The sequence below is a fragment of the Amphiura filiformis genome, chromosome 18 (assembly GCF_039555335.1).
Source record: "Amphiura filiformis chromosome 18, Afil_fr2py, whole genome shotgun sequence".
NCBI lineage: Eukaryota > Metazoa > Echinodermata > Ophiuroidea > Amphilepidida > Amphiuridae > Amphiura > Amphiura filiformis.
The window spans coordinates 20629454-20652445 of record NC_092645.1 but is presented as its reverse complement, the minus strand read 5'-3'; the positions used below and the strand labels follow the sequence as shown (position 1 = coordinate 20652445).

The following is a 22992-nucleotide window of genomic DNA, read 5'->3' as shown; positions in this document are numbered from 1 at the left end:
AAAACAAAATCAAAGATTTGACACGACCCATTATATAATTGATTTAATCAAGGCGACATGTAATAAAAGCATGAACAAGCGTTCCAGTATAATTTTTATCAAGATATTTTCTGATCTGGTCAATTTTATACAGAGCAAAAAGAAGCTGAGCGACAAATGTTATTAACAAAAGAATCCATTCTCGGATCATTCTGGACAATTACACCAAGATTACGAGCATTATTTACAGGTTTGATAAACGAGTCACAAATTTGAACAGATGGTAAAGGGATATGTGATATGGATTACTTCCGTTTTGTCCTCATTTAGTTTTAAATCGTTCATGGTTGATCAGGTTTTAATGTATGTCTTCTTGATATGTATGTCTTCTTGTCAAAAATAAAATAAAAATTTTCCCCAATGTCAAGGTCATGACCTTAGAGATAGTACCCTTAAGTATAAAACAGCAGTAACTACCAATCTACGGAACTTGATATCAACTCATACTTCTAGGATTTCAAGAACTATTTATTACCAACACAAACATAATGAAAAATATTAAATTACATTTTGCTATTAATGAGGAAATGGCAAATACGACAATTGGTCACGGAGGCCATATTACCCCCAAAACTTGGGTAATATGGCCCCTGTGTAAATCAATGTTTCTAATGCCCTGCCAACATGGTAATTAAAATGCAAATTAATTGACAGTTCATTAACTTCGAACGTAAACCACTTGCATTTAAAAATCTGGTAGGTATACTAGTGTTCAAACATGAGAACACTTTATCTTCAAAAAGATAAAAGCACTTAACAGGAATTCTGATCCAATTACGGTAAGCGTAACTGTGTTGTAAGGTGTACAATTCTGCATGTTACCAAGGGCCATATTACCCCAATGCACTGCGTCTCATTGAATGGGATGTAGGAGGCCATTCACACACTCAAGCTCACCCTACACTTCACAGTTATATAATACGATCCATATTACATACTTATAAGAAGTACAAAAGTGCACGCAAAAATATCTTGCCTTTTCGCAAAATGATTGATTTTCTGATGGATAATCAGGCTGCAGCACTGTATTTCTATGTTTACAGCTAAAATGACATACGAAATGATTAAACAGGGGGCTGTAACATTTTCTCTACAAGCAGATTTTCATGTAGGGGTCCATATTACCCCAAAGGACCATTTTACCCCCAAGTGACCCTACATACCGTAAAAACTCGATAGTACTATCAAAAGCCGTAAAGAGTGTAAAGAGTTTTGAGCAAATTATCGATACAGATAGTTATACCGTATACGAACAAGTAAACCTGCGAATATGTGTCTCAACACATCGGACTTTGGTACAATTTCTTGTTTTCAAAAACGCTCGATAGTAAGCACATATGCTGACTATCGTGTTTTTACGGTACTTAAGTTATTTTAAACTCCAGATAAGGGTCAGCTGTACAAATAAGATCATGATATTTTGACAATAACACCGGGGTAGCACTCTTTCTGCACGTTTTCTTGCGCCTCGACATGCATTAAAAATCAGTATATTTCAACGTCACCCGTGCGTTATACGCCGTTGTTGGTGTCAAAAATGTGAAATCGCAATTTCATTTGTATACGGCCAATATCACACACATTTCAATCAGGGCGTAGCAAGCGGGTGGACAGGGTGGACGAAGTCCATGGACCTCGAGATTTCAGGGGCCCTGAGCAAAGGTGAAATGACATAAGTGCTGATAAAGGGCCCCGCACAGCTCCTTGTCCATGGGCCCCGAGGTCTTGCTACGCCCCTGATTTCAATGGATAATCTGTACGTATGAACCTCGCGTGTGAATAAAGTCAAATTCTTAAAACACTTGAGAATGTTGTTGCAATCTTATTGGTTCTTACCCGTGTGATGTGACACGATATCACACACTTTAGCGCGTGCCCGTGTCAACGCGATACTCGTACGGTATCGGAGGTGCATAGCAACAACGGGACTGATTGATTCTAAGCCCTAGATAACTCCTTGTAAAATGTAAGATTTAATATGATTAAATATACAGGGTGTGTCATTTGATTAAAGATACAGGTTGTCTCAATAAATATAGGTCCTGTGGATTGGGGGTATAACTTAAAATGTCGGCAGTAAAATAAAAACCTTTTTGTAGATTCAAGAACAAGGACGTTTCTTCTTTAAAATGGTGCATCAAAATTTGTTCACGCATCACTGAGATAATTGAGCCCGTTCCGATGGGGAAATACGCATAATGTGCTGCATTGTAAGAATGGAAGAACAATATGAAGTACTCGCAGTCTTGTTGGGTATGAGTTAGAGGTTAATAACTGCGCATCGGTTATTTGGAGGGCATTTTGAAAAATCTAAACATTTTGCCTTTGGACCCGAGGAATATCCCGAGGGGCGCAGCCCCGAAGGATATTCCGAGGTCCAAAGGCAAAATGTTTAGATTTTTCAAAATGCCCGACATATTAAAGATATTAACCTCATTCATAACTGTCACTTTCATCTCTTCACTTTACAAATTATCACACAATTGTCCTCAAAAATAAACATTTTTTACGTTTTGCCTTTTCAAAAATCGACCAGGCTAAAACAGGACGACTAATAACAGAAGTGCGTATCACAATCTATGCAAATCTTAATACTAATAACGGCGTGTCCGTCCGTCCGTCCGTCCGCCCATCGCGTCTGACGTCACCTGTCAATCAAATTCGAGCACGGTTTGTTTATAAAAGTGTCGTGATGATGACTTGCTGAACGCGGATTTATAACCGGGCGCCTTATTGTTAATTTTGCACCTTTCGACATGCAAACCAACTCAAAAGTTAGGTCTTTATAGTTGAAAACTTTCTTTGGTGAAGGCACCATGTCCACAATACCTAGAAAAGCTGCTTTTTGCCTTGTAAAAGTACGGAATTTGCTGCTATTCCTTTTCTCCGATCAGCACCAGATAGATCGGTCTTCCTTTTACGCGCTGATTAACCTGACATCAGAAGCGATAAATTGTTTTTATCTCTGTCTTTAATTATAGCGCGCAATCCAAATACGGCGGCCAGCGCTCTCGCAATTTGTTCGACGCACAACACGGCGCGCGCGGAGGTTACTAACCCGGTATTTCGCAAAGCGTGTTTTCTCGACTGATTTGCATCAGGACCATCACTCAAACATGAATATTTGAAAATGATAAAAAAAAACCATCAAGGTGTATTCTTTTAAAATCCTGTATTGGTGGTACCTTTCAGATAAAAACAATCCTGCTTATTTGTTGCTAAAAAAATGCTGAATTCCAGTTTTCGAGTGTTTTTGCTCAAAATGGTAAATCCTGTTTAGGCTATGTTTGAAAATATCTACTAGCGCATCAACTAGCGTTTTTGACCCCCTGAACGGCCTTGTTGTTGCTTAAGAAATGTTTGAACAATATTTTTCGAAGATATACATTCACCAAACATGCCAAAGAGGAAGGTGTGAGGAGTAGGACTTAGCTTTTTTCCTAACAAGCCCGTCCGAAGGACGTCCTGACATATTGCCACTTAGTAGTAGCGAACCGACTGCCGACATACAAAGACAAAATTTACCAAATTTGGGATGTTTATCTTTCGTTTTCCCTTTTAAGGCCATACTTATCCTGTCCACGGATAACTAGACGGCAACCAGGGTTCCTTTCAGGTCGGATTGGTTACGGTTAGGAGCAGCCCTGTCCTGCGAATTGAACTGATTCCGTTTTGGCTGAATTTTACGAACTAGGTAATTTTCTTAATTTTGCCTTCTATCTTTCTAATTTGGACCTTCTTGATCATTTTTACCTTGTGTGACCTTTATTTTTTTTCTGTAGACTTTTTTGATAATTTTTTTAATAATTTTTCTGACTTTTTTTGTGCCATTTGTTGCTGCCGCACTCACCGCGCGAACGGGCCTGCCAGGAACATACGTAACGTTTCCTGTTTCGCAGTTCTCTATGTGGAATTTCAACAATCCTAATCGATGCATATTCAACAGCAATTTTATTTCATGGGAAGCATCGTGATATTTGGTAATGATAATATCGTCATAGTAATGTGCAGGAATATCGCGGCCATCCAATGATGTAGTAAAAGGCCAGAAACCATACAGATGCACCTCTGAGCATAAATGCACAGCGCAGCTTACGAAATAAAATCCTGTGGTCGGACGAAGCCGTTTCGTCCGTATAAGTCCGTATTTTTTCCAAAGTTCTGCATTTTCGTTGAAATGGTTCATATTGCCTATAACTAGAGTCATGTGTGAGTCATTCCGTAGTTCAATGGCGTCAAGAGTTCTGTTTATGTATCTGTTTGTCATTGGCGTCCAAATCAAACCCTCTTGGTCAGCCAGTTTCGATCGTGAGAATTCTGTACGGTTTGAAGCGCTCGCCAGCATACCAAATCTATTTGAGAAAACAGAATAAATATTTTGCACATTAATGCTATTGGAGCAAGTGTGTAATGCAATTATTGCAGGAACGGTTCTCTCAAACATTAAATGTCCCTCTAAAACCATGGTAACTGACAGGCACACGTGTTAAAATTTTGTGATCATGGAGACGGAATAAGAACTTGATGGTCTGTTTAATGGATTTGTAGCATGTTTTAATTTTTGATCCCCGTACATGATCCTACACGAGACGTAGTAGAGTCCAACACTTTTTAACTCATAGTAGGGATGTCCGCTATCAATACATTTACTGCTAGAACGGTTTCCTAATGGCTGTGTATGTGCACTCACCCATGTATTGTCTATGCAAACACACCCTCATTCACTAAGTCCAAGCCCTGATAAATGGTAAAAGCTACTTGTTGTGGTCAATTTATAGGCCTAAAACGGGGTGTTTCAAGAAATTCCTTAATCCACCAGAAAACATTAAGAAAACTCTTTCCTGATTGGTCAGTAAATAGAGAGGACCTTCCTTTGTTTTAAATGAGATGAGAACAACAACAGGTTGAAGTGACACCATTCTGTGCATCATGTGTTGAAACGCAATTATCTCCGAATTTGGATTGATTCAGACAAGCAAACCTACATACTCATAATAAAATTTAACTATTTTTGAAGTGCAGGATGTTAAGAAATTAAAGAACGTTTAAGCCTACCAAAACCCATCTCAAATTATGCACTTCTGACTACCATGTCCATTTCATATGCTATCCATCATGGCTTCCATGCACACACAGTATGCTCAATGTAGTAAAGATAACCTTTGAGTTGGAGCAAATTTCTCAAAATTGGTAGTGATTAATGTTACCAAACTTATGTCATGATGAAATATAATCATTTTTGAAGATAAAATGTGCTGACCTTAAAAGATTGGACAATGTTTAGGACTACCGCTATTCATTTGAAATAATGCACTTATTGTTCATCTCCTCTATGGAGATATTTTCCATGACAGCCATCTATGATCATGCTTGAGGTTCCACCAAACAAACCATGGGGTTTGAGATCTTATATTTTTTGTTGAATGTCAACAAAATCGCTTAAATTTTCAGGATGATCTTATTTCATGTTGTTATAAGCAAGTATAGTGTTCCAGATAACGCTAGTTAATAAATACATTTAGAAAAAGTACCTTAAAATTGCACTTTCTGTTAGTATTCCTTTTTAGACTTAAACTTTTTAATGTTCTAGCAGCCCTAAATAAAACCGTGATACTCGAAAGGCCATATCTCTGGAATGAAACGTCCGATTAAGATTATTTAAACGCCAAAATGTTTCTTTCATCAATTCCCAGTTAGGTCTGAATTAATTTAAAAGTACTTCAATTTTTTGTGGACATGCCTACTCATAGCAAGACCAATACATATTGCGCGTATCCAATTTTATCATTATTAGGGTTTGGATCCAATATTTTTTACACACTTGGATTCATTAAAACATGATACTGTTAAAACATGTGTTAAATAGTTCATATTATCGGTTACAATTGTAACCAACAGCGGATTACCACGGGAGCCACGCAATTTAGACTTAATGGTGACCAAAATCAGTCAGTCCTTGCATAATTGCAACCCAAAACGCTGGAGCAAATAGTGTACAGTTCCAAACGGTTTGTCAGTCTTAGAGAATGGCATGTCCTGAAAGACGTAAAAGTTAGTAGAAATTTGCCCAAATTGTGACAGTTTGACGTATACCGGGGATGGGGCATATACACCAGGCACAAAAAGAAACGTGTCAGTTAGAGTCATCTTGCTGTTCAACAACCTGAAAATTTTGGATTATTCTGAAATATACATTTTCAATTGTTTGCTTTCTCATTTGACACTCTGTTCGTGAAAATCAAGCAAGAATTGACCAAGATATGCGCCTCCAAACCCAGAGTCGGAGAGCACGTGTTTTGGGTCGATTGATAGTGATATAGTCTAAAGTACCAGTCGCGGGCCCGAGGGATGGTCTATGGCAGAAGAATTAGTTACACTGCGAGCTGAATAGGCTAGTCCTTAAGGGGCTGTGCAATAATTATGAGCCTCCCCGGGGGTAAAATTTCCAAGCAGCTCGCTAAAAATCGCTTGCCCCCACCCCCCTCACCTCCTTCACGGTCTGCCAAAATATCGCCCCCCCTTGCAAATGCCAATTTGCAAACTTTAATGGTCTAGATACCTGTTGTGAGCGCAGCGAGCAGGATAATTTGCATATTTAAGCATTTCCGTACTATTTTCCTAAGCCTTTTTAAAGGCGCCCGTAAATGTGTGCCAAAAATCACTTGCCGCCGCCCCCGGCTTGCCAAAAATTGTTTGCACCCCCCCTTTCGGCTAGCCAAAATAGTCTTGCCCCCCCCCTTCACCCTCATTATTCATGTCCTAGCTGCGTACCTTGTTAAAATAGATGGGTTCATTGTAGTCATGTTAGTTTTCCTGCCAACATCTTCTTCAAATCCTGCTATGGAAGCCAAATTGAATCTAACATTCGATTAATTTGATCAAATAAAAAAGAACAAAATGGAATAAATTAGTAAAGAAGAAAAGAGGAGAGGAGAGAGAGAGGAGAGAGAGAGGAGAGGAGAGGAGAGGAGAGGAGAGGAGAGGAGAGGAGAGGAGAGGAGAGAGAGAGGAGAGGAGAGGAGAGGAGATGGAATTGTAACTATTCAAATCATACCTAAACACGAAGTCCTTTTCATCGATAAGTCTACCGCATTTGGATCCTAATAATATCCCACTACTGCCGACAACACTGCATGATTTATACGGAGGCCGTGGAAGAAGACTTTCCTGAAATTATTTAGGAGAAAATATTTAGGCTTTGGACCTTGGAAACAAGTATATTTTGAATATATGGTTCTTCTATAAATAATAATAAGGTGAGTACTAGTTTATTTGGAAGAGGGTACTGAGGTGCACCCTCGGAAATCAACTTCTAATCGACGTTCGTAGATCAGAAAAAAAAGAATTCAGAATGTGCCCACGGTCAAATTTCATACAACAGGCAAAAATCACGCCAAAGTATTCCTCTGGTCATAACGATTCAGAAAAAGTTTGACTTATTTGCGATCTACCGTTCTTGAGTTATAAGCAGAAAGGTCAAAATTGGAGGTGAGCCACACAAGGGTCAAAATTTAAAAGTGTTCCGATTTCAATGAAAATGGCATCAAATTGTTCGTCATGTTAAATGAACTCAAATAAGGAATACTAACCCTACTGTCAAAATGTAGTAGTGCTGTAAAGTTGCTGAAAATGTTTCGACAAAAATGTAGCGTTTAACTTTCATTCCTCATATTCTTGCGGTTATGTTATGTGATTTTACAGATTACAACAGAGAGTTGTAATACTGCTTTAGAAAAGCGATCTTATTAAGAGGGTACTACACCCCTCGTTAAATTTGTGTCTATTTTGCATTTTCTCAAAACTAATAACACAGTGGTAACAAAAGTTATGTATATTATAGGGCGAGGAATCAATTACTACACTGGACTTTCAGTGACCCAAGATAAGCGGTTCGTTATTTATGATAAGAAATGAGGTGGATGTACCTCATTTCCTATCATATACTGAACCGCTTGTCTTGAGTCACTGAAATTTCAGTGTAGTAATTGCTGTCCTTGCCCCAATAATATACATAACTTTTGTTACCAGTGTGTTATTATTTGTTGAGGAAAAATGCTAAAATAGTCACAAATTTACCACAGGGGTGTAGTACCCCCTTAAAAGTTTGGATTGACTATTATGATGTGTTATACCTTTGGGAGTTCTATGCCTCCATATGATGTATTTACCGTGTTTCGCTGTGTTAGCATAACAGAATCGTAAAAGTTCTTTTTCGTTTCATTCTTGTAAAATAATCTGTGAAAGTTAAACAAAAGATGAACATAAAACTCTGGATTTGAGTGGAAATATTTTCATTAGAATCTTGCAAATCATATTTTTATACCTAGTACATCATAAAATTATATTTAAAAAGTAATTTACATTTTTGGTGGCCATCTTGTTATAGTGGCGGCCATCTTGATGTTTGACATCCAAAAGTCCTACTTCACTCAATATTTCACGTTTCTTTTGGCCGGGTATTCCTTTGCAATAAATAATCTGCGTTTTTCAAGTTCATGTCAATATATCATGTTACTGTTATATCATGTGGATAAAATATATTTCAAGATTCGAAATGGTTGCCATAATTAACGTAGCAGTCAATCAGCTTCCGTTTCGGGTAAATTTTTGTAGATTTTTCACAACCATATTTTTCCTCTCAGAATATCATAAAATTAAATGAACAAATGATTACCAATTTTGGGCGGTTATCCGATATAGTAGCAGGCCAATCAAGATTTCTAAATAGTTGATGTTGTTGAAGAATTAGAGAATACAGGTATTGTTTTTCATTACTCGTTGATGGTCGATAGACGTCCCAATAAATTGGACTTAGTCACCGGTCAGTTCTACAGCATAGATATCCATGGCTAACGATGGTTAACTATGGAAACATGATAAAGGACATCAAGATAATTTTCTAAGTTATTTATTTTGAGCTCTTTCGAGACGAGTAATGGATATATTCTGTATATTTAGGTTTTGTCTGTGACTGCTAATGTGAGGCCGTCGTAGGTCGTACGGGGCTCAAACTCGGTGGGTGGGTGTAGTTCTGTCCTGGCAAGAAGAAGTTTCTATTCGTTAAGTCATCCGACCCCGGGGCCCCCTCCCAGGGGTCATTTGAGGTAAAATGACTAAAAACTGTCATATGGGCATGAAACTAGGTCGTACGGGGCTCAAACTCGGTGGGTGGGTGTAGTTCTGTTCTGTCAAGAAGATGTTTATGTTCGTTTTAAAGTCATCTGACACCGGGGTCCGCTCCCAGGGGTCATCTGAGGTCAAATTACTAAAAAGTGTCGTATGGGCATGAAACTTGGTAGGTACAGTCAACATTTAAAACAACATTTTTTGAAGGTCATTTTGGGGTCATCCAAGGTCACCACGGGTCATCTGAGGTCAAATTAGTAAAAACTCATATATGGGCATGAAACTTGGTGGGTACAGTCAACATTTAGAGTTATAAGTTTAGATCATTTTGGGGTCATCCAAGGTCACCCAGGGGTCATCTGAGGTCAAATTACTAAAATCGTATGGGCATGAAACTTGGTGGGTACAGTTAACATTTAGAGCCAAATTTTGGAAGGTCATTTTGGGGTCGCCAGGGGTCATCTGAGGTCAAATTAGTAAAAACTGTCATATGGGCATGTCACCATCAGCCTGGTTATCGCGCCCAGGCGAGAACCGCCAAATATGGTAACCGCCTAGTCTATTTTAAAACTGATGCATCAATGACTATGTTCATCATGTCATTATTGTATCATTCTCACATACATTAGGAAATGAATTTGGAGAATAGAGGCCTTGCATGTGACATATCATCCCGTAAATACGGCGGACTACTCAAATGCATTCAACAAAAGCATGATTGCAATCAAATAGGTTGATGACAACATTTGATTGAATGGACTGCACTCCGCCATAACTACGGACACCGGCTCAAATCCTTTGTTTGGAGCCAATCGATAATTTCATGCAGGGCCTCTATACTTTCTGTTAATAAAATCAGGGCTATGACACTCTATTCACGTGGTTTCTTTTCCAACGCTAAAAGATTACGAATTTTGGTAGTTTGTAAATGAAAAGTGTCCGCACTATCGATTGATTACGTAACTGTTATGAATAATTTATTAGTTTTTCAATGCAATCGCCTCGACCCATTAATACATATTATCTGTATTTATCAAAGTACTTGGAATAGCAATCTGGTGAGTTCACTGAACTACGCCCAAATACTGATGGAGTTTTAATGGCGCTAATCCTCTCCATACACAGATGAACAAATACAATAGGAGAAGGTCAACACATATGACCTCCTATATGACATGTTATATGAGATGTACAACAACCTGAATATCATAAAGATCAGTGTTCGTTTGTGCATATGAACTGCATATTTACAATACTAAATATTACTCGTTATATATTATGTCAAATATTGGTATTATGACAACACGGTATATACATTGTATATAAAACGACTAATAGATCCTACTATCATGGCGTCAGGTCATTGGTTCATCATATCCCGTATGTTTCTTAAAATTCATTCATATTTGAGACAAATTTCTGTGCCCATTTTATAGGCGTACAGGTGGATCCTTTTTTTTGTCATTTTCATTTCTTTTTGATGAAAGAAATTAAGGTTTTCCACTGCACGGAGGCCACTATGTGATACTAATTTAATGCTATTTGTAAATGAATGCGGATTCCCGGTTGTTGTTTTTCCACAGTGTGACAACTGTCCACCCATCCAGACAACATCATCACATAATAAAACGTCTGTATTTGTACGATGAGTAAATATTAAACTGAACTTTGCCTTGGAACATTGTGTAAGACGGTGTAAGATTTTGTGGGCGCCCTCAGCATTATTATCCTCTTTGTATCCGTAAATGACATGGCATAGACTGTGTGAATTCTATGAAGACTACTTATACATGGGATCATATCCATGGACAGTAGTTATAGTAGACTTTTTCGGACACTGGGCGTGGCTAATTGGGCGTGGCTAATTAGCCACGCCCATTTCATGAATTAGCATATATGAATATTCATGAGGTGGCCGTGGCTAATTAGCATATATGAATATTCATGAGATGGGCGTGGCTAATTAGCATATTCATGAGATGGGCGTGGCTAAAAAAATTTCTACAAATTTAAAAAAAAAAATTTCAACAAAAAATTTCAACAAAAATTTCCATAAGTTTTGAAAAAAAAAATTTTTTAAAATTAAAAAAAAAATTCCCAAAAAAAAAATTTTGAAAAAAAAATAAAAATAAAAATTTGAAAAAAAAAATTTGAAAAAAACAATTTGAAAAAAAAAATTTGAAAAAAAAAATTGTAAAAATTTTTAAAAAATTAAATATATTTTTTTTTTCAGAGTCACCTTTGACCGACCGTTTTGTTCTAGAAACACCGATTTTTTTTTAAATGGAAAAATTTGCCTAAAATATCGTGTCGTATCCGCCGTATTACGGAAGGTAACGGCGTCCAATTCGGTATATACGGTAAGGGTCGAATTACAAACTTCCCGCGGGGGTCGAGGAGTCGAAAGGTTGATGCGCTTAAAAAATTAATTTTGTCCAGGGAAACATCGTATTTTTCGTTCTATAGCACGTATCGAGGTAAAACTTAAAGCCCTGATCATGCTACACGGAAGCGACCCTCGACCCGGAAGTGATGCTTGACCCGACCCGGAGCGACCCTTTGACCCTTAACGAACTTTGATCCATACGTGTCCATATACTCGTGTAAAATGACTTATTATCGGGGTGACATAGAACTGGATGAAACCAGTTAGAACCGGATAAAACCGGTTCTCCTATCCCCTCCTCCCAACACCATCACATACGACAAAATACACCAATGCGTCGATCGCGTAATGAAATGCGTCAAAGCGTAACGAAATGCGTCGATTGCATAACGAAATGCGTCAAAGCGTAACGAAATGCGCCGATCGCGTAACTAATTGCGTCAACGTGTAACAAATTGCGTCAAAAATGCGTCATTGCGTCCTACAATGCGTCAAAGCGTAACAAATTGCTTAAAAATGCGTCATTGCGTCTTTAAATGCGTTGAGGTGTAACGAACTATTTCAAAATGCATCAAAAATATCGTGATTCTTTACGCAATTTAACTCTGACATAATTTCCGGTACAAAATTTTGATTTTTTTTTTTTAATTTTTTGAAATTTTTTTTTGGAAATTTTTTTTGGAAATTTTTTAAAATTGATGAGAAACGGCCAAAATGGTGAGAATTTAAATGTTCTCATTCTTTTGGATGAGAAACTTCCTGGTGTGTGTGTCAATCATTATTGTCTTATTAAAATCCGGGACTTTTGTTGACCTGTGCTAGACTCCAGCACATGTTAATAACGCAAAGACAGTTGTGGTAACACCATGGTCGCAGACCTGCAAAAAAGCTCAAAAACAGATAGTAATGAAATCAGTTTTTATTTTCCTTGCTCTAGCGAGTTCACAGAGAAGGTGTTTCTAGTACAATGCAGCGTCGCACTCTAGCTACACAAATGAACAAACACAAAGGAAAGTAGTCTCCTCCGTGACCAGCTTGATTTCGATGGAGCGAAACCAAAATTGGCTGCAGAGGAGACGGGTAATTTTGCCATGCAAATGAGGTGAGTGCCCTCTCAAGAATAACTACTCTCTGATAAAATACTATGCTGACCTCACACTCCAGTAATTTCAGATCATTGAGCTCAGTAATACATCAAAGAATGTCTTCCAATTCATGAAAACAAATAGATAATCTGCATATCGGATTAAAAGCTTGAGGCATTTCAATTGCAAGGCTCATTACTTATACACCAACAACAACATAGGCCTACAAGTGTATATAATGTAGCATGTGCACACATTATCATGTTGTGGATGGTGAATCAAGCTGCAGTGCCTACCCATTCCCAAATAAATGCAGTGACCAACCGGTGTTCACTCATGATTGACGTACTGATCATTATGTATGATTTAAACTCATAGGTTTTGGCAATTTGGGATGGGGTAGGCTTCAAATGACCCCATAGGATTATACGGGAGTAAAAATTTCAAATTGCTCAAATACCCCTTTCAAATATATCAAATTATTTAAATAAATAAATAAATAAATAAATAAATAAATAAATAAATAAATGAAAAAAAATTGAACAAATTGTAGCGTAGCATTAAAATCATAATAACCATTGCTGGCAGGCGGATTCGAACCAACGATATTGACATTACCAGTCTGATGCTCTAACACTGAGCTATGCCATCATCTAGTAATGAGGGTCGAGTTTTATACAGTGTTTGTCTGTGATAATGCCGCCTTGTGAAATAAATAAATACAAAAATCTCAATTTTTAATTTAAATTTATTTGGTAATTTTCTAACCTATATTTTCTTTAGAGCAGGGACAAATATTTCCCCTTTTATCCAATTTGGCCGCTAAATAAGAATCTACTTCTTTTATTACTGATTTAATTCCGCGATTCAGCAATATCAAAGATTAATGTCAAGCATCTCACGACAGATATTTAGTTGGCTTAGTGGTTTTGCACAGTGCTTTTTAACCGGGAGGTACCGAGATCGATTCCCACCTCTGCCTGCAATTTTTTTCAAGACTGGGAAATAATAACCTGACATTCGCCGCTGACATTCGTACTGCAGAAGCGGAGTTGTAACTTGTTAAACTTTGCTCCTTCCGTAAAAGGGTACATTATTTTGGCACTACATTATTTCTTTTTTCCACATTGCTGGTATTAAATATCAAATGGTCATAATTGGCAGTCACTTCAAATCATCGCCAACTGAACGAGGTTCAGGAATGTCCTCCCATTGTTAATTGTTGGTTAACCCACCACTTGAACAGGATTTAACCAAAGCAAACAAAGACTTAAGCTTTTTTACGAATGCTATACATAAGTATAAGCTTATTATCCTCTTCAACAATAGGATTAAAGATTGGTGCTTGACTGGAATTACGTGCTAGTGTCATTGGTTATTGTTAAAAGGCAATAAGGTATGTAATTGCAATATTTCCTCTGAATAGGAAAGACTCTCTACATCGAAGCATGGATTCTGGTGGTTCGAATTAAGCCCGATCCTGACTCCACTTTGCAGCGGTATGCGATGCTGCGATGCTTTTCAAACATCTCAGCATCCCGCGAAATGTACAGGTGGAGTCAGTATCGGGCTTTAGGAGAATGTATCTTCCAAACCCAATTCGAAATGATGCGCTTGAGAATTCAACAATATAAATAATGGTAGCTCTATTATAATACACATTAATGATTTAAGCAGATAAAATTCCAAAATATAATACGTTTTCTGTCTTTGCTTGTCACGTGGTAGGCCTATGTTGAAGTTGCGATTATATTTTTAAATAAGTTTCAAATGAATAACAACAAGACAAGTGGCCGAGTGGTCTAAGGCGCTAGGCTCATAGAGTACTAAGCCGTGCACCGTGAGTTCGAACCCTGCCTCTGCCAAACTTTAAAAGAAGTAAATTAAAATTTTACTTTAAGTTTAATTTCATATTAAGGAAATGTGACTGGGAGAATTTCTGTATGGCGTGGAGTGGTGTGATAGGGCATGTACTTTAACTGGCCGGCGCGGTCCGGTGACTCTTTATTGGGCGTTTTATCGTAGGTCAACGAGTAATGTAGCCGCTGGAGTGCATCTATCGTCTCATATAACACGGGCCACATCATTATTTTAAATAAAACCACGAAAATTAATGATGTACAAAGCATATATGAGACGATAGACGATGCACGACAGCGGATAAAAATGATATTGCCGTTCTTAAGCACTTCAGTTCAAATAAATATATTAATCATAAGTATACCAAATTAAATCATGCATTTTACCAGGAATTACCTAGGGCTTATAATCCATCAGGCCCGTTGTTGCGCTATGCACCTCCGATTGGTTCAAATAGCGCGTACGAGTATTGCGTCGACCGCACGCGCTATAAAGTGTGATATAAAATTGGATAGGTTGAGCCCATACTTATTGGTCGAGCTATGAGTTTAAAAATATTGGACGAGACGTAGTCGATTCCAATATTTTAAAACTCATACTAGTGAGACCAATAAACATTGGGCGTAAAGCATCCAATTCTATCATTGCTATGTTTTGGATCCAATATTTTCACATTATTGGATTCATCAAAATATAATAATGTGGTATCGTGTCATATTACACATTGCAATTACACATTGCAAGAACATTCTCAAGTGTTAAGAATAAGACATATATCACGCATTCCTACACCTCAATGGCAGCCATATTTGGATCCCCGTCGGCACACTTCCTGAAAAAAATTGGTGTCAGTTCCAATTTACAATGTAATTATTATTTTAATGTAATGTTAATGTAAAGTTTTGCACTGCAGCACTGACAAGAACATCTAGTGGTAGTTCATTTATCATTAAATAGGCCTAATTATACACTTACATAGGCCTACGTGTTTTGGCGCAACGTCAGCCTTCTATTCTTCAAATTTTTCGATTAGTTCTCCTGGTTGCTTTCGAAATAAAAAAAATACTGAGTTGACATTGTAGGAGTATGAAATGAAAAAGGGTGAAATCAAAACGGAAATTCTGACAAAACTATAATATATAGACCCACACGACGTGCCTTACAGAGGTGGAAATATCTTTCTTTAGCAAACTATATTAGTTTGAAACGCAAAAAATGAATTCGGCGCGGGCGACGTTAGGCCTAAAAAAAAAAAAAAAATCTTACATTAAAAGACACAATTTTATGCCTAATTTTAACACCGGGATTTTTTTTAACGTATCCAAACACTATGTGTTTAACTGACATTTCTGAAGGGAAAAATATTGCTTTATCAAGGGGTACTACACCCTCGATAAATTTGTGTCTATTTTGCATTTTCTCAAAAACTAGTAACACAGTGTTAACAAAAAATATGTATATTATAGGGGCAAGGGGTCGAATTACTACAAGTGGTTCGTTATTTATGATAAGAAATAAGGTACTGTTAGGATGTACCTGATTTCCTATCATATATACTAAACCGCTTGTCTTGAGTCACTGAAACTTCAGTGTAGTAATTGGATTCCTTGCCCCAATAATATACATAACTTTTGTTACCAGTGTGTTATTATTTTTGAGAAAATGCAAAAATAGTCACAGGGTGTAGTACTGATTGTGCTGATATCAACATGTATGGATCGACTTTTAGCGCGACTATGCATAAAAATAGAAGCTGGTGACCACCGTTCTGAGTGTGTGGAACAAATTAAAAATGATGTATTTTTGTAAGGTTCTAAATTTCAAGATCGAAAGGGTAAATTGTTAGAATTAAAAAGGTATATAAAAACTATTTTACTGGGCAAATACATCAAGAATTCGATTGTTTAATTTGGGCAATAAAATATCCAATATATTCAAGTTTCCAACACTACAGTTCTTTCAGGGACACCCAGTAATTTACCTACCTGAAAAGTTCCATATTATTCACATCATGGCTCCATGGATTTGAAAATATACCGGCCACATTTGAAAAAAACTCATCAATTCGAGTAGGGAATTTTAGAGTGATATTATGGAGATATGTCATCATTACTGCGGCCCTTTTGTAATTCATTACATCTGTGTTTGCAGAAATTGATGCAGTCGTCATCAAGAGACTCCGATTACTGTTTGGTATTTTAGAAACTGAAATACAAATAAATTTATATGATGTTTGCACTTAATGTATTTTTTATTCGTTTTCAAAATGTTTTCATGACATTTATATAACCCGGCTTTTAAATGTTATGAAAACGTTTTCACCAAAACCATATTGCGTTTATAACACGTTTTTAAAACATTTGTGTGTTTGCTGGGAACCATATTATTCAGATTATATAATAGATATTATCAGAAGAAATTTGTGAAGGGATGTGGATGCTACAAAATACGCAATGCGTGGAGCTTTCGCCACCCAAGGAACATTTATGCTGTACAAGTATGACCAAAACAATATCAACTGATAAATAACTAAGTAGGGTGCCTTTCAAATGTTATCTGACCTGGGCTATAATTAGAGAAAAAATAAATAAATAAATAAATAAATAAATAAATAAATAAATAAATAAATAAATAAATAAATAAATAAATAAATAAATAAATAAATAAATAAATAAATAAATAAATAAATAAATAAATAAATAAATAAATAAATAAATAAATAAATAAATAAATAAATAAATAAATAAATAAATAAATAAATAAATAAATAAATAAATAAAAATTGACTCTGTTCCATTGCAAACAACCACTTTGGAGGTTCTTTTTGGCCCCGTACGGGGTCAAATTTGACTTCAAAAGTGGTTGTTTGCAATGAAACGGGGTCAATTTATTTTAAATCGGTGCATAATTGTCCCCGTATTTTTCATGGTTTTGTAAATATACCGGCCACATTTGAAAAAAAATCATCAATTCGAGTAGGGAATTTTAGAGTGATATTATGGAGATATGTCATCATTACTGCGGCCCTTCTGTAATTCATTACATCTGCGTGTGCAGAAATTGATGCAGTCTTCATCAAGAGACTAGAATTACTGTTTGGTATTTTAGAAACTGAAATACAAATAAATTTATGTTTCCACTTAATGTATTTTTGATTCGTTTTCAAAATGTTTTCGTGACATTTATATAACCCGGCTTTTAAATGTGGTTGTTTGCAATGAAACTAAAAATAAATTGACTTTGGGGGTTCTTTTTGGCCCCGTACATATTTATATATTTATTAAAGCATTATTTACAATATTGTTTTATGCATGAAACAATATTGTAAATAATGCTTTAATAAATCACCAAGTCTATTTTAAATGTATTCCAGCTCCCTTTTTGGTTGAGCACTTTACTGTGGATGATTTACCTTACTTGGATTTATTTATATATTTATAGTCTAACTTATATATATCTCTGTCAATTTAATTTTAATCGGTGCATATTTGACCTCGTATTTTTAAGTGTCTATGCCTAAATAACGTATAACTATATAACGATATAACGAAAGCATAATGATAAAAAAAATACATGGACTTTACACAGGAAGATGCATTGAATAATTTCGTTTTGTTGTACTTGAAAAAGACCGGTGTTGACGCAGGTGACGATTATTGTTATACACTGCCATGAAATATCATTGGTCTGTCGTTATCTCGGGTGTTAAGTATACGTCAAGTATTATTTTCTATACACAAACTGTCCCCGGTAGCGAGACGTGATAGATTATCAATTAGGTATAACAATGCAGGTAACATCCTATCCCGGGGGCACTTTACACAAATGACCACACGGGTATGTTCCCCGGGAAAGCAGTGGCGTAACTCCTAAGCGCTCTGGGGGCCGCCCCCCCTGGCTAAGGGGGCACCCAGGCCTGGATTTCCTTTCGACACGATAATACTTCCTTATAGGAAAGAAGTATTACAAAGCATGCATAGAATAACTCTTTATTCGGGTGCCCTATTCAACACATAATTTTCGCGTGCTTCGCGTGCATTGGAATATATATTGTCATTTGAGACCGAAATTCAACTATTTCGCGCGTCCACGCACATTTGTAAGTTATTCGGTAGGTCTGGCTTTCTATACCTAAATCGACTGCTCTGCACCATGCACACCCTTGGTCAAGGGCACCCGATCTATTTTCGGCCCGGGCACCCAAACCCAAAGCTACGCCACTGCCGGAAAGACTTCGATTTCGAGAATAAACCATATATGTGACCCTGCTACTAAAATGACCGTAACTTACACTCTACGTACCGGGACAAAAAAATGCGCAAAGTTTGCAATTTTAAGGCTAAAATTGGTCCAAATTATGACAGTTGTAGCCAAAAACAGGGCAAGAGGAAGATGTATACATTCCAACTCTTGGTAAATTTTGTCTTGGTGTATCGAGCCAAGGAGCAACCGACTTGACCTCCCCCACCATAACATCATAAGTTTTGGCGTAAAACAACTCGGCTTCGCCTCGGTGTTTTACTTAAAATAATGATGTCGCCCGTGTTTATGAGATGATAGATGCATGACAGCGGCTAAAAACAATGCCTTTCTTTATTCTCTAAGTATTAAATCTACTCTCACTTCCCTGGATTAGTACTGGTTTAACCATACTTACAATTCGTAGTGAACGGATTTTCTGTTTCCATAGTCACTGCTGTTTTGGACCTCTCCACAATCAATCTCCCGTAGTTCGCTTTCTTATCCAGAGGATTGTTTGATGCCATCCATAACAATGATATCATACTTACGAGACTTAATAAACCAAATATTCTTTTCGCGATCATTTCGAGTCAATTTATTTGCAAAAACATGATATTATATTGACCTATATTGACAAATGCCAATCCAGATATCAAATTCACAAGCTATTGCTGTTGTCACATTACGAATAATATTCGAAGTGTATAACGATTATTATAGTCTCCAGCATTCGCAGTGTTTCTCAATGCAGGTGAACCGACGGTTAATATCGATACATAAATAAAAAGACAGGAAACTCAACGTAGATTCTATAGAAACGTCGAGTTGATGTTGATAACTCGATTAGGGATGGGCAATGTGTGATACATGAACAACCCATTTATCATCTCTCTTCCGTCATTTAAAAAAAAATCACTTTTTGCGATTCACTTGACATTTGAATTAGTGTCCAATTATTTTCAGGTGATCATGAATTTCAACCATGTGTCATTTTATGTGGAATGAATCAAAGTGTTCATTAAGGTGGCCATATTGGCTAATGCAAACATTTAGATTTTCTTTCAATTTAAATACGTTAAAGCTCTTGCCTTGTAGAATTTTGTTTCATGTTTTTTTGTTTTGTTTTGCTTTATTATTATTTTTCTTTGGTAATCCATTGATTTGGACTGCCAGATCAATATGTTAATGAGAAAAAATGGGACCTTACATATGATACCAAAATCTCATCAACAATGAGGTAAATCGGGGGATGAGGCAATCTGGTTTCAGTTTATTTTCATCCATTCAATTACATTACAAAAATTTTTATAAAAAGTAGTGAGGAACGTTCTAAAATATAGCAAAAGTATGAGGAGCTGCATGAGGATACCACTAAACGCACATCGTGATGTTGTGGCACCCTATACATTTATAATGTTTCAATTATACAATAATACTAAATAAAGCAAAACAAATTTAATACATTAAGATAAAAACAAGCCATTTAAGTAGAGAAATTAGAAGATTTTCGGGTAGTCGTGTCTTGATCAGAGGTCAAAAGGTCACATGGTCTTGAAAATTACAGCAAATCAGTTGTCACATGATCTTTTAACCCCTGGTTAAGTCGACTACCGACTGATTTTGCTTGATCGCATTACATATGATCCACAATAAAAAAAAAACCAGCTACGCGCTGCATTTTAAATTTGATGATTTTGATGTCTATTTCACGACTTATGTTCAAATTCATTCACCCGGTGTTTTTTTTTTGGGACACCCTGTATCCGATGACTTTAAGGTTTACCTTAATATGAAAACACTTTTAAGAGACACTCTATGGACAAAATTACTTTGTTTCAGGTTTCTTTAATTAGCTTAACAATTTACACAACTTTACTTTATTAAATGCTTTGCGTGCCCATGCAGGCTATATAAAAAGGTTCCAAGATATTTTCTCAAAATATTAAGAGCTATCTCAAGAACCACAGAACCAAAACTGGGTTTGTTTGTACTCATTTTAATGCATTTTTCAAGCTGATTTTAATTAAATTAACTTGTCGTCTGCAGTCAGTCGACATCCGGTTGGAGAGGATTAAATCGTAATCATGGTTAGTGATCGTCAAGCTCAACTTGCAGCTCACCCCTCAGCCAGTTCAATAAAAGCGTCTCCTTAGATATCTCTGCCATGTCTATAAATAAAAAACAAAAAAACAGATAGAAATGTATAATTAAGAGACTATATCTCAAATTAAGAGCCACATAGAAGATGTGATCGGCCAATTTCGTTCATACATTGAAGTTTAAACATATGTCCATGAAGGTTTCCTTAGATATCTCTGCCATGGCTGTTAAAATAAACTTAGATCTTACTATAAATAGGCTAATGTTGTATGTGGGGGGGGTGTATGTATGTGGTTTATGTAAAAGGCTCCGTCAGTTTCGATCCAAATGCTATGACAATGACAAAGATACCAAAATCTGAATTTTGACAATTTTTGTCCGGATGAGCAAATCATTGAATGGGCCTTTAAGAGAATATATCTCATATTAAGAGCCAGATAGTAGATGGAACATGGGGATCGGCCGATTTCGTTCATAAATTGGAGTTTAAACATGTGTCCATGAAGGTTTAAGGCAAAATGTGGAGGACCTCCCACTTGGAGATACTGGACCCCCTTTTAACTTAACATTGTTAACTTAACATTGTTGTCATGTGCCAACAGAAATAAATGGAACATCCCAAATGAGTATCTGATTTGTTTTATTATTATTCAGGAAGACAAAGGATGAAAAATGTTGTGTAAAAAAATACTTTCATAGACACTTGTCTTAAATGTCGAAAATTGTTTTTAAAATATCATTTTTATGTCTGAGAAATGCATATCATGTGTCTATTTTAGAGGGCCACATATTATCCAAAAGGGGCATGCCAGAATTAGTTGGCTGATTACTGTGATAACTTATCCAAATCCGAAAGATTGTCCAAAATATGGTCTAAGTTTGCCGACCCCTATCTTCCGCCTTCCGCTAATACATATTCTAGCTCTGATTTCGGGAATTTCTATTGATTAAGTCTGCTCATAAGGCTGCGATCACATAGAAGTATACTATTCGGGTATACGGTGCACGTTTTGCAGGTGCACGCGTATAGCTCAAATCGAGCAAGGCAATTTCATAGTACCGGGTCACATAAGGCTACGATCGCATAGAAGTATACTATTCGGGTATACGATGCACGTTTTGCAGGTGCCCGCGTATAGCTTAAATCGAGCAAGGTAATTTCATAGTACCGGGTCACATAAGAGCTATTCGAAAAGGCCGTATACCTGCGTATAGTATAGTATAGTGGGAATCGCGCATGTTCGATTTTAGTGCAGCGTATACCGTCCTAATTTATAATTCTGCACATTATGACACCTCATTGAATGCAATGTGACCTCAAGAAGTAAAGTTACAAGCATTTGATAAGACGAAGAAAATGGGTAAACTGATATACTCGCTATTCGCTATACGAAATACGCTCATTCGATCAGGCTGAGTTCACATAGTATACTCCTATATGAACTCAGCCTGATCGAATGAGCGTATTTCGTATAGCGAATACCGTATACCGTATACTTCTATGTGAACTCAGCCTAATAACAAAATGTAGTACCTTCAAGCACACAAAATAGCCGATACTTGCAAGTAATGAGGATTGAGTTTTAATATTGTGAATCAGTTTGCTGCCAAATAACAGGCTAGCAACTGATACAATCAATAAAGCATTATTATGTTTAGAATGACATCTTTATCAATTATTATGCAAAAGCAGTTCCTATTGAAGCATACTACGTTTTCGTTTATTTATTTGTTTCTATTGGGGAAGGATAGAACTTGTATACTGTGCCAAAAAAGTATCATAAAGCGCTCCACAGACTCCGAGTATTGTAATATTGTATGCAACATATCTACGTTATTTAATCTATTGCCATTCTATTTCCAGTAATGTTTAAGTTCTAACGAATGTTTGATGACGAAAAATCGATAATATGTTACATGTAATATCTAGTAGAAATATATTATCGATTTTACGTCATCAAACATTCGTTAGAACTTAAACATTGCTGGAAATAGAATGGCAATAGATTAAACAACGTAGATATGTTGCATACAATATTGTACGTACAATAAAAAGTCTGAATACTGCTTTACACTAAGAAAATAATCCTAATTTTAAAACTAAATATTAATTTTATTTGTTTATTGAATCCGATGTGACTTCGAGAAGCAAAG

General features: G+C 36.5%; 2 protein-coding genes across 4 annotated transcripts in view; both read right to left on the bottom strand.

Annotated features, from left to right (window-relative positions):
• Positions 1-1728: 1728 nt before the first annotated feature.
• LOC140139979 (CMP-N-acetylneuraminate-poly-alpha-2,8-sialyltransferase-like) lies at positions 1729-19466 on the bottom strand. The gene is made up of 6 exons (XM_072161784.1): positions 19154-19466; positions 16482-16701; positions 8172-8274; positions 7094-7206; positions 6811-6897; positions 1729-4391 (listed from the first exon to the last, which is right to left on the bottom strand). Exons 1-6 carry the CDS (start codon positions 19320-19322, stop codon positions 3764-3766), a joined length of 1320 nt encoding a protein of 439 aa, XP_072017885.1. The 5' UTR covers positions 19323-19466; the 3' UTR covers positions 1729-3763.
• Positions 19467-20560: 1094 nt separating this feature from the next.
• Positions 20561-22992, bottom strand: part of LOC140139400 (EGF-like repeat and discoidin I-like domain-containing protein 3) — a 38498-nt gene continuing 36066 nt past the window's right edge. For all 3 annotated transcript variants that reach the window (XM_072161162.1, XM_072161161.1, XM_072161163.1), the window contains exon 4: positions 20561-20906. In XM_072161162.1, the coding sequence (XP_072017263.1) occupies positions 20827-20906 (80 nt within the window). In that variant the 3' untranslated portion in view covers positions 20561-20826. The remainder of the gene's footprint in view (positions 20907-22992) is intronic.

What these genes read in the sequence shown, in the direction of transcription:
- LOC140139979 (XM_072161784.1), bottom strand. Translation starts at nt 19,322, where the DNA reads ATGATCGCGAAAAGAATATTTGGTTTATTAAGTCTCGTAAGTATGATA. An exon ending in AAATCCGTTCACTACGAATT is followed by an intron (nt 16,702 to 19,153) that starts GTAAGTATGGTT and finishes TTTGTATTTCAG; the next exon opens with TTTCTAAAATACCAAACAGT. An exon ending in AACCCATCTATTTTAACAAG is followed by an intron (nt 4,392 to 6,810) that starts GTACGCAGCTAG and finishes TTTCTCAAATAG; the next exon opens with ATTTGGTATGCTGGCGAGCG.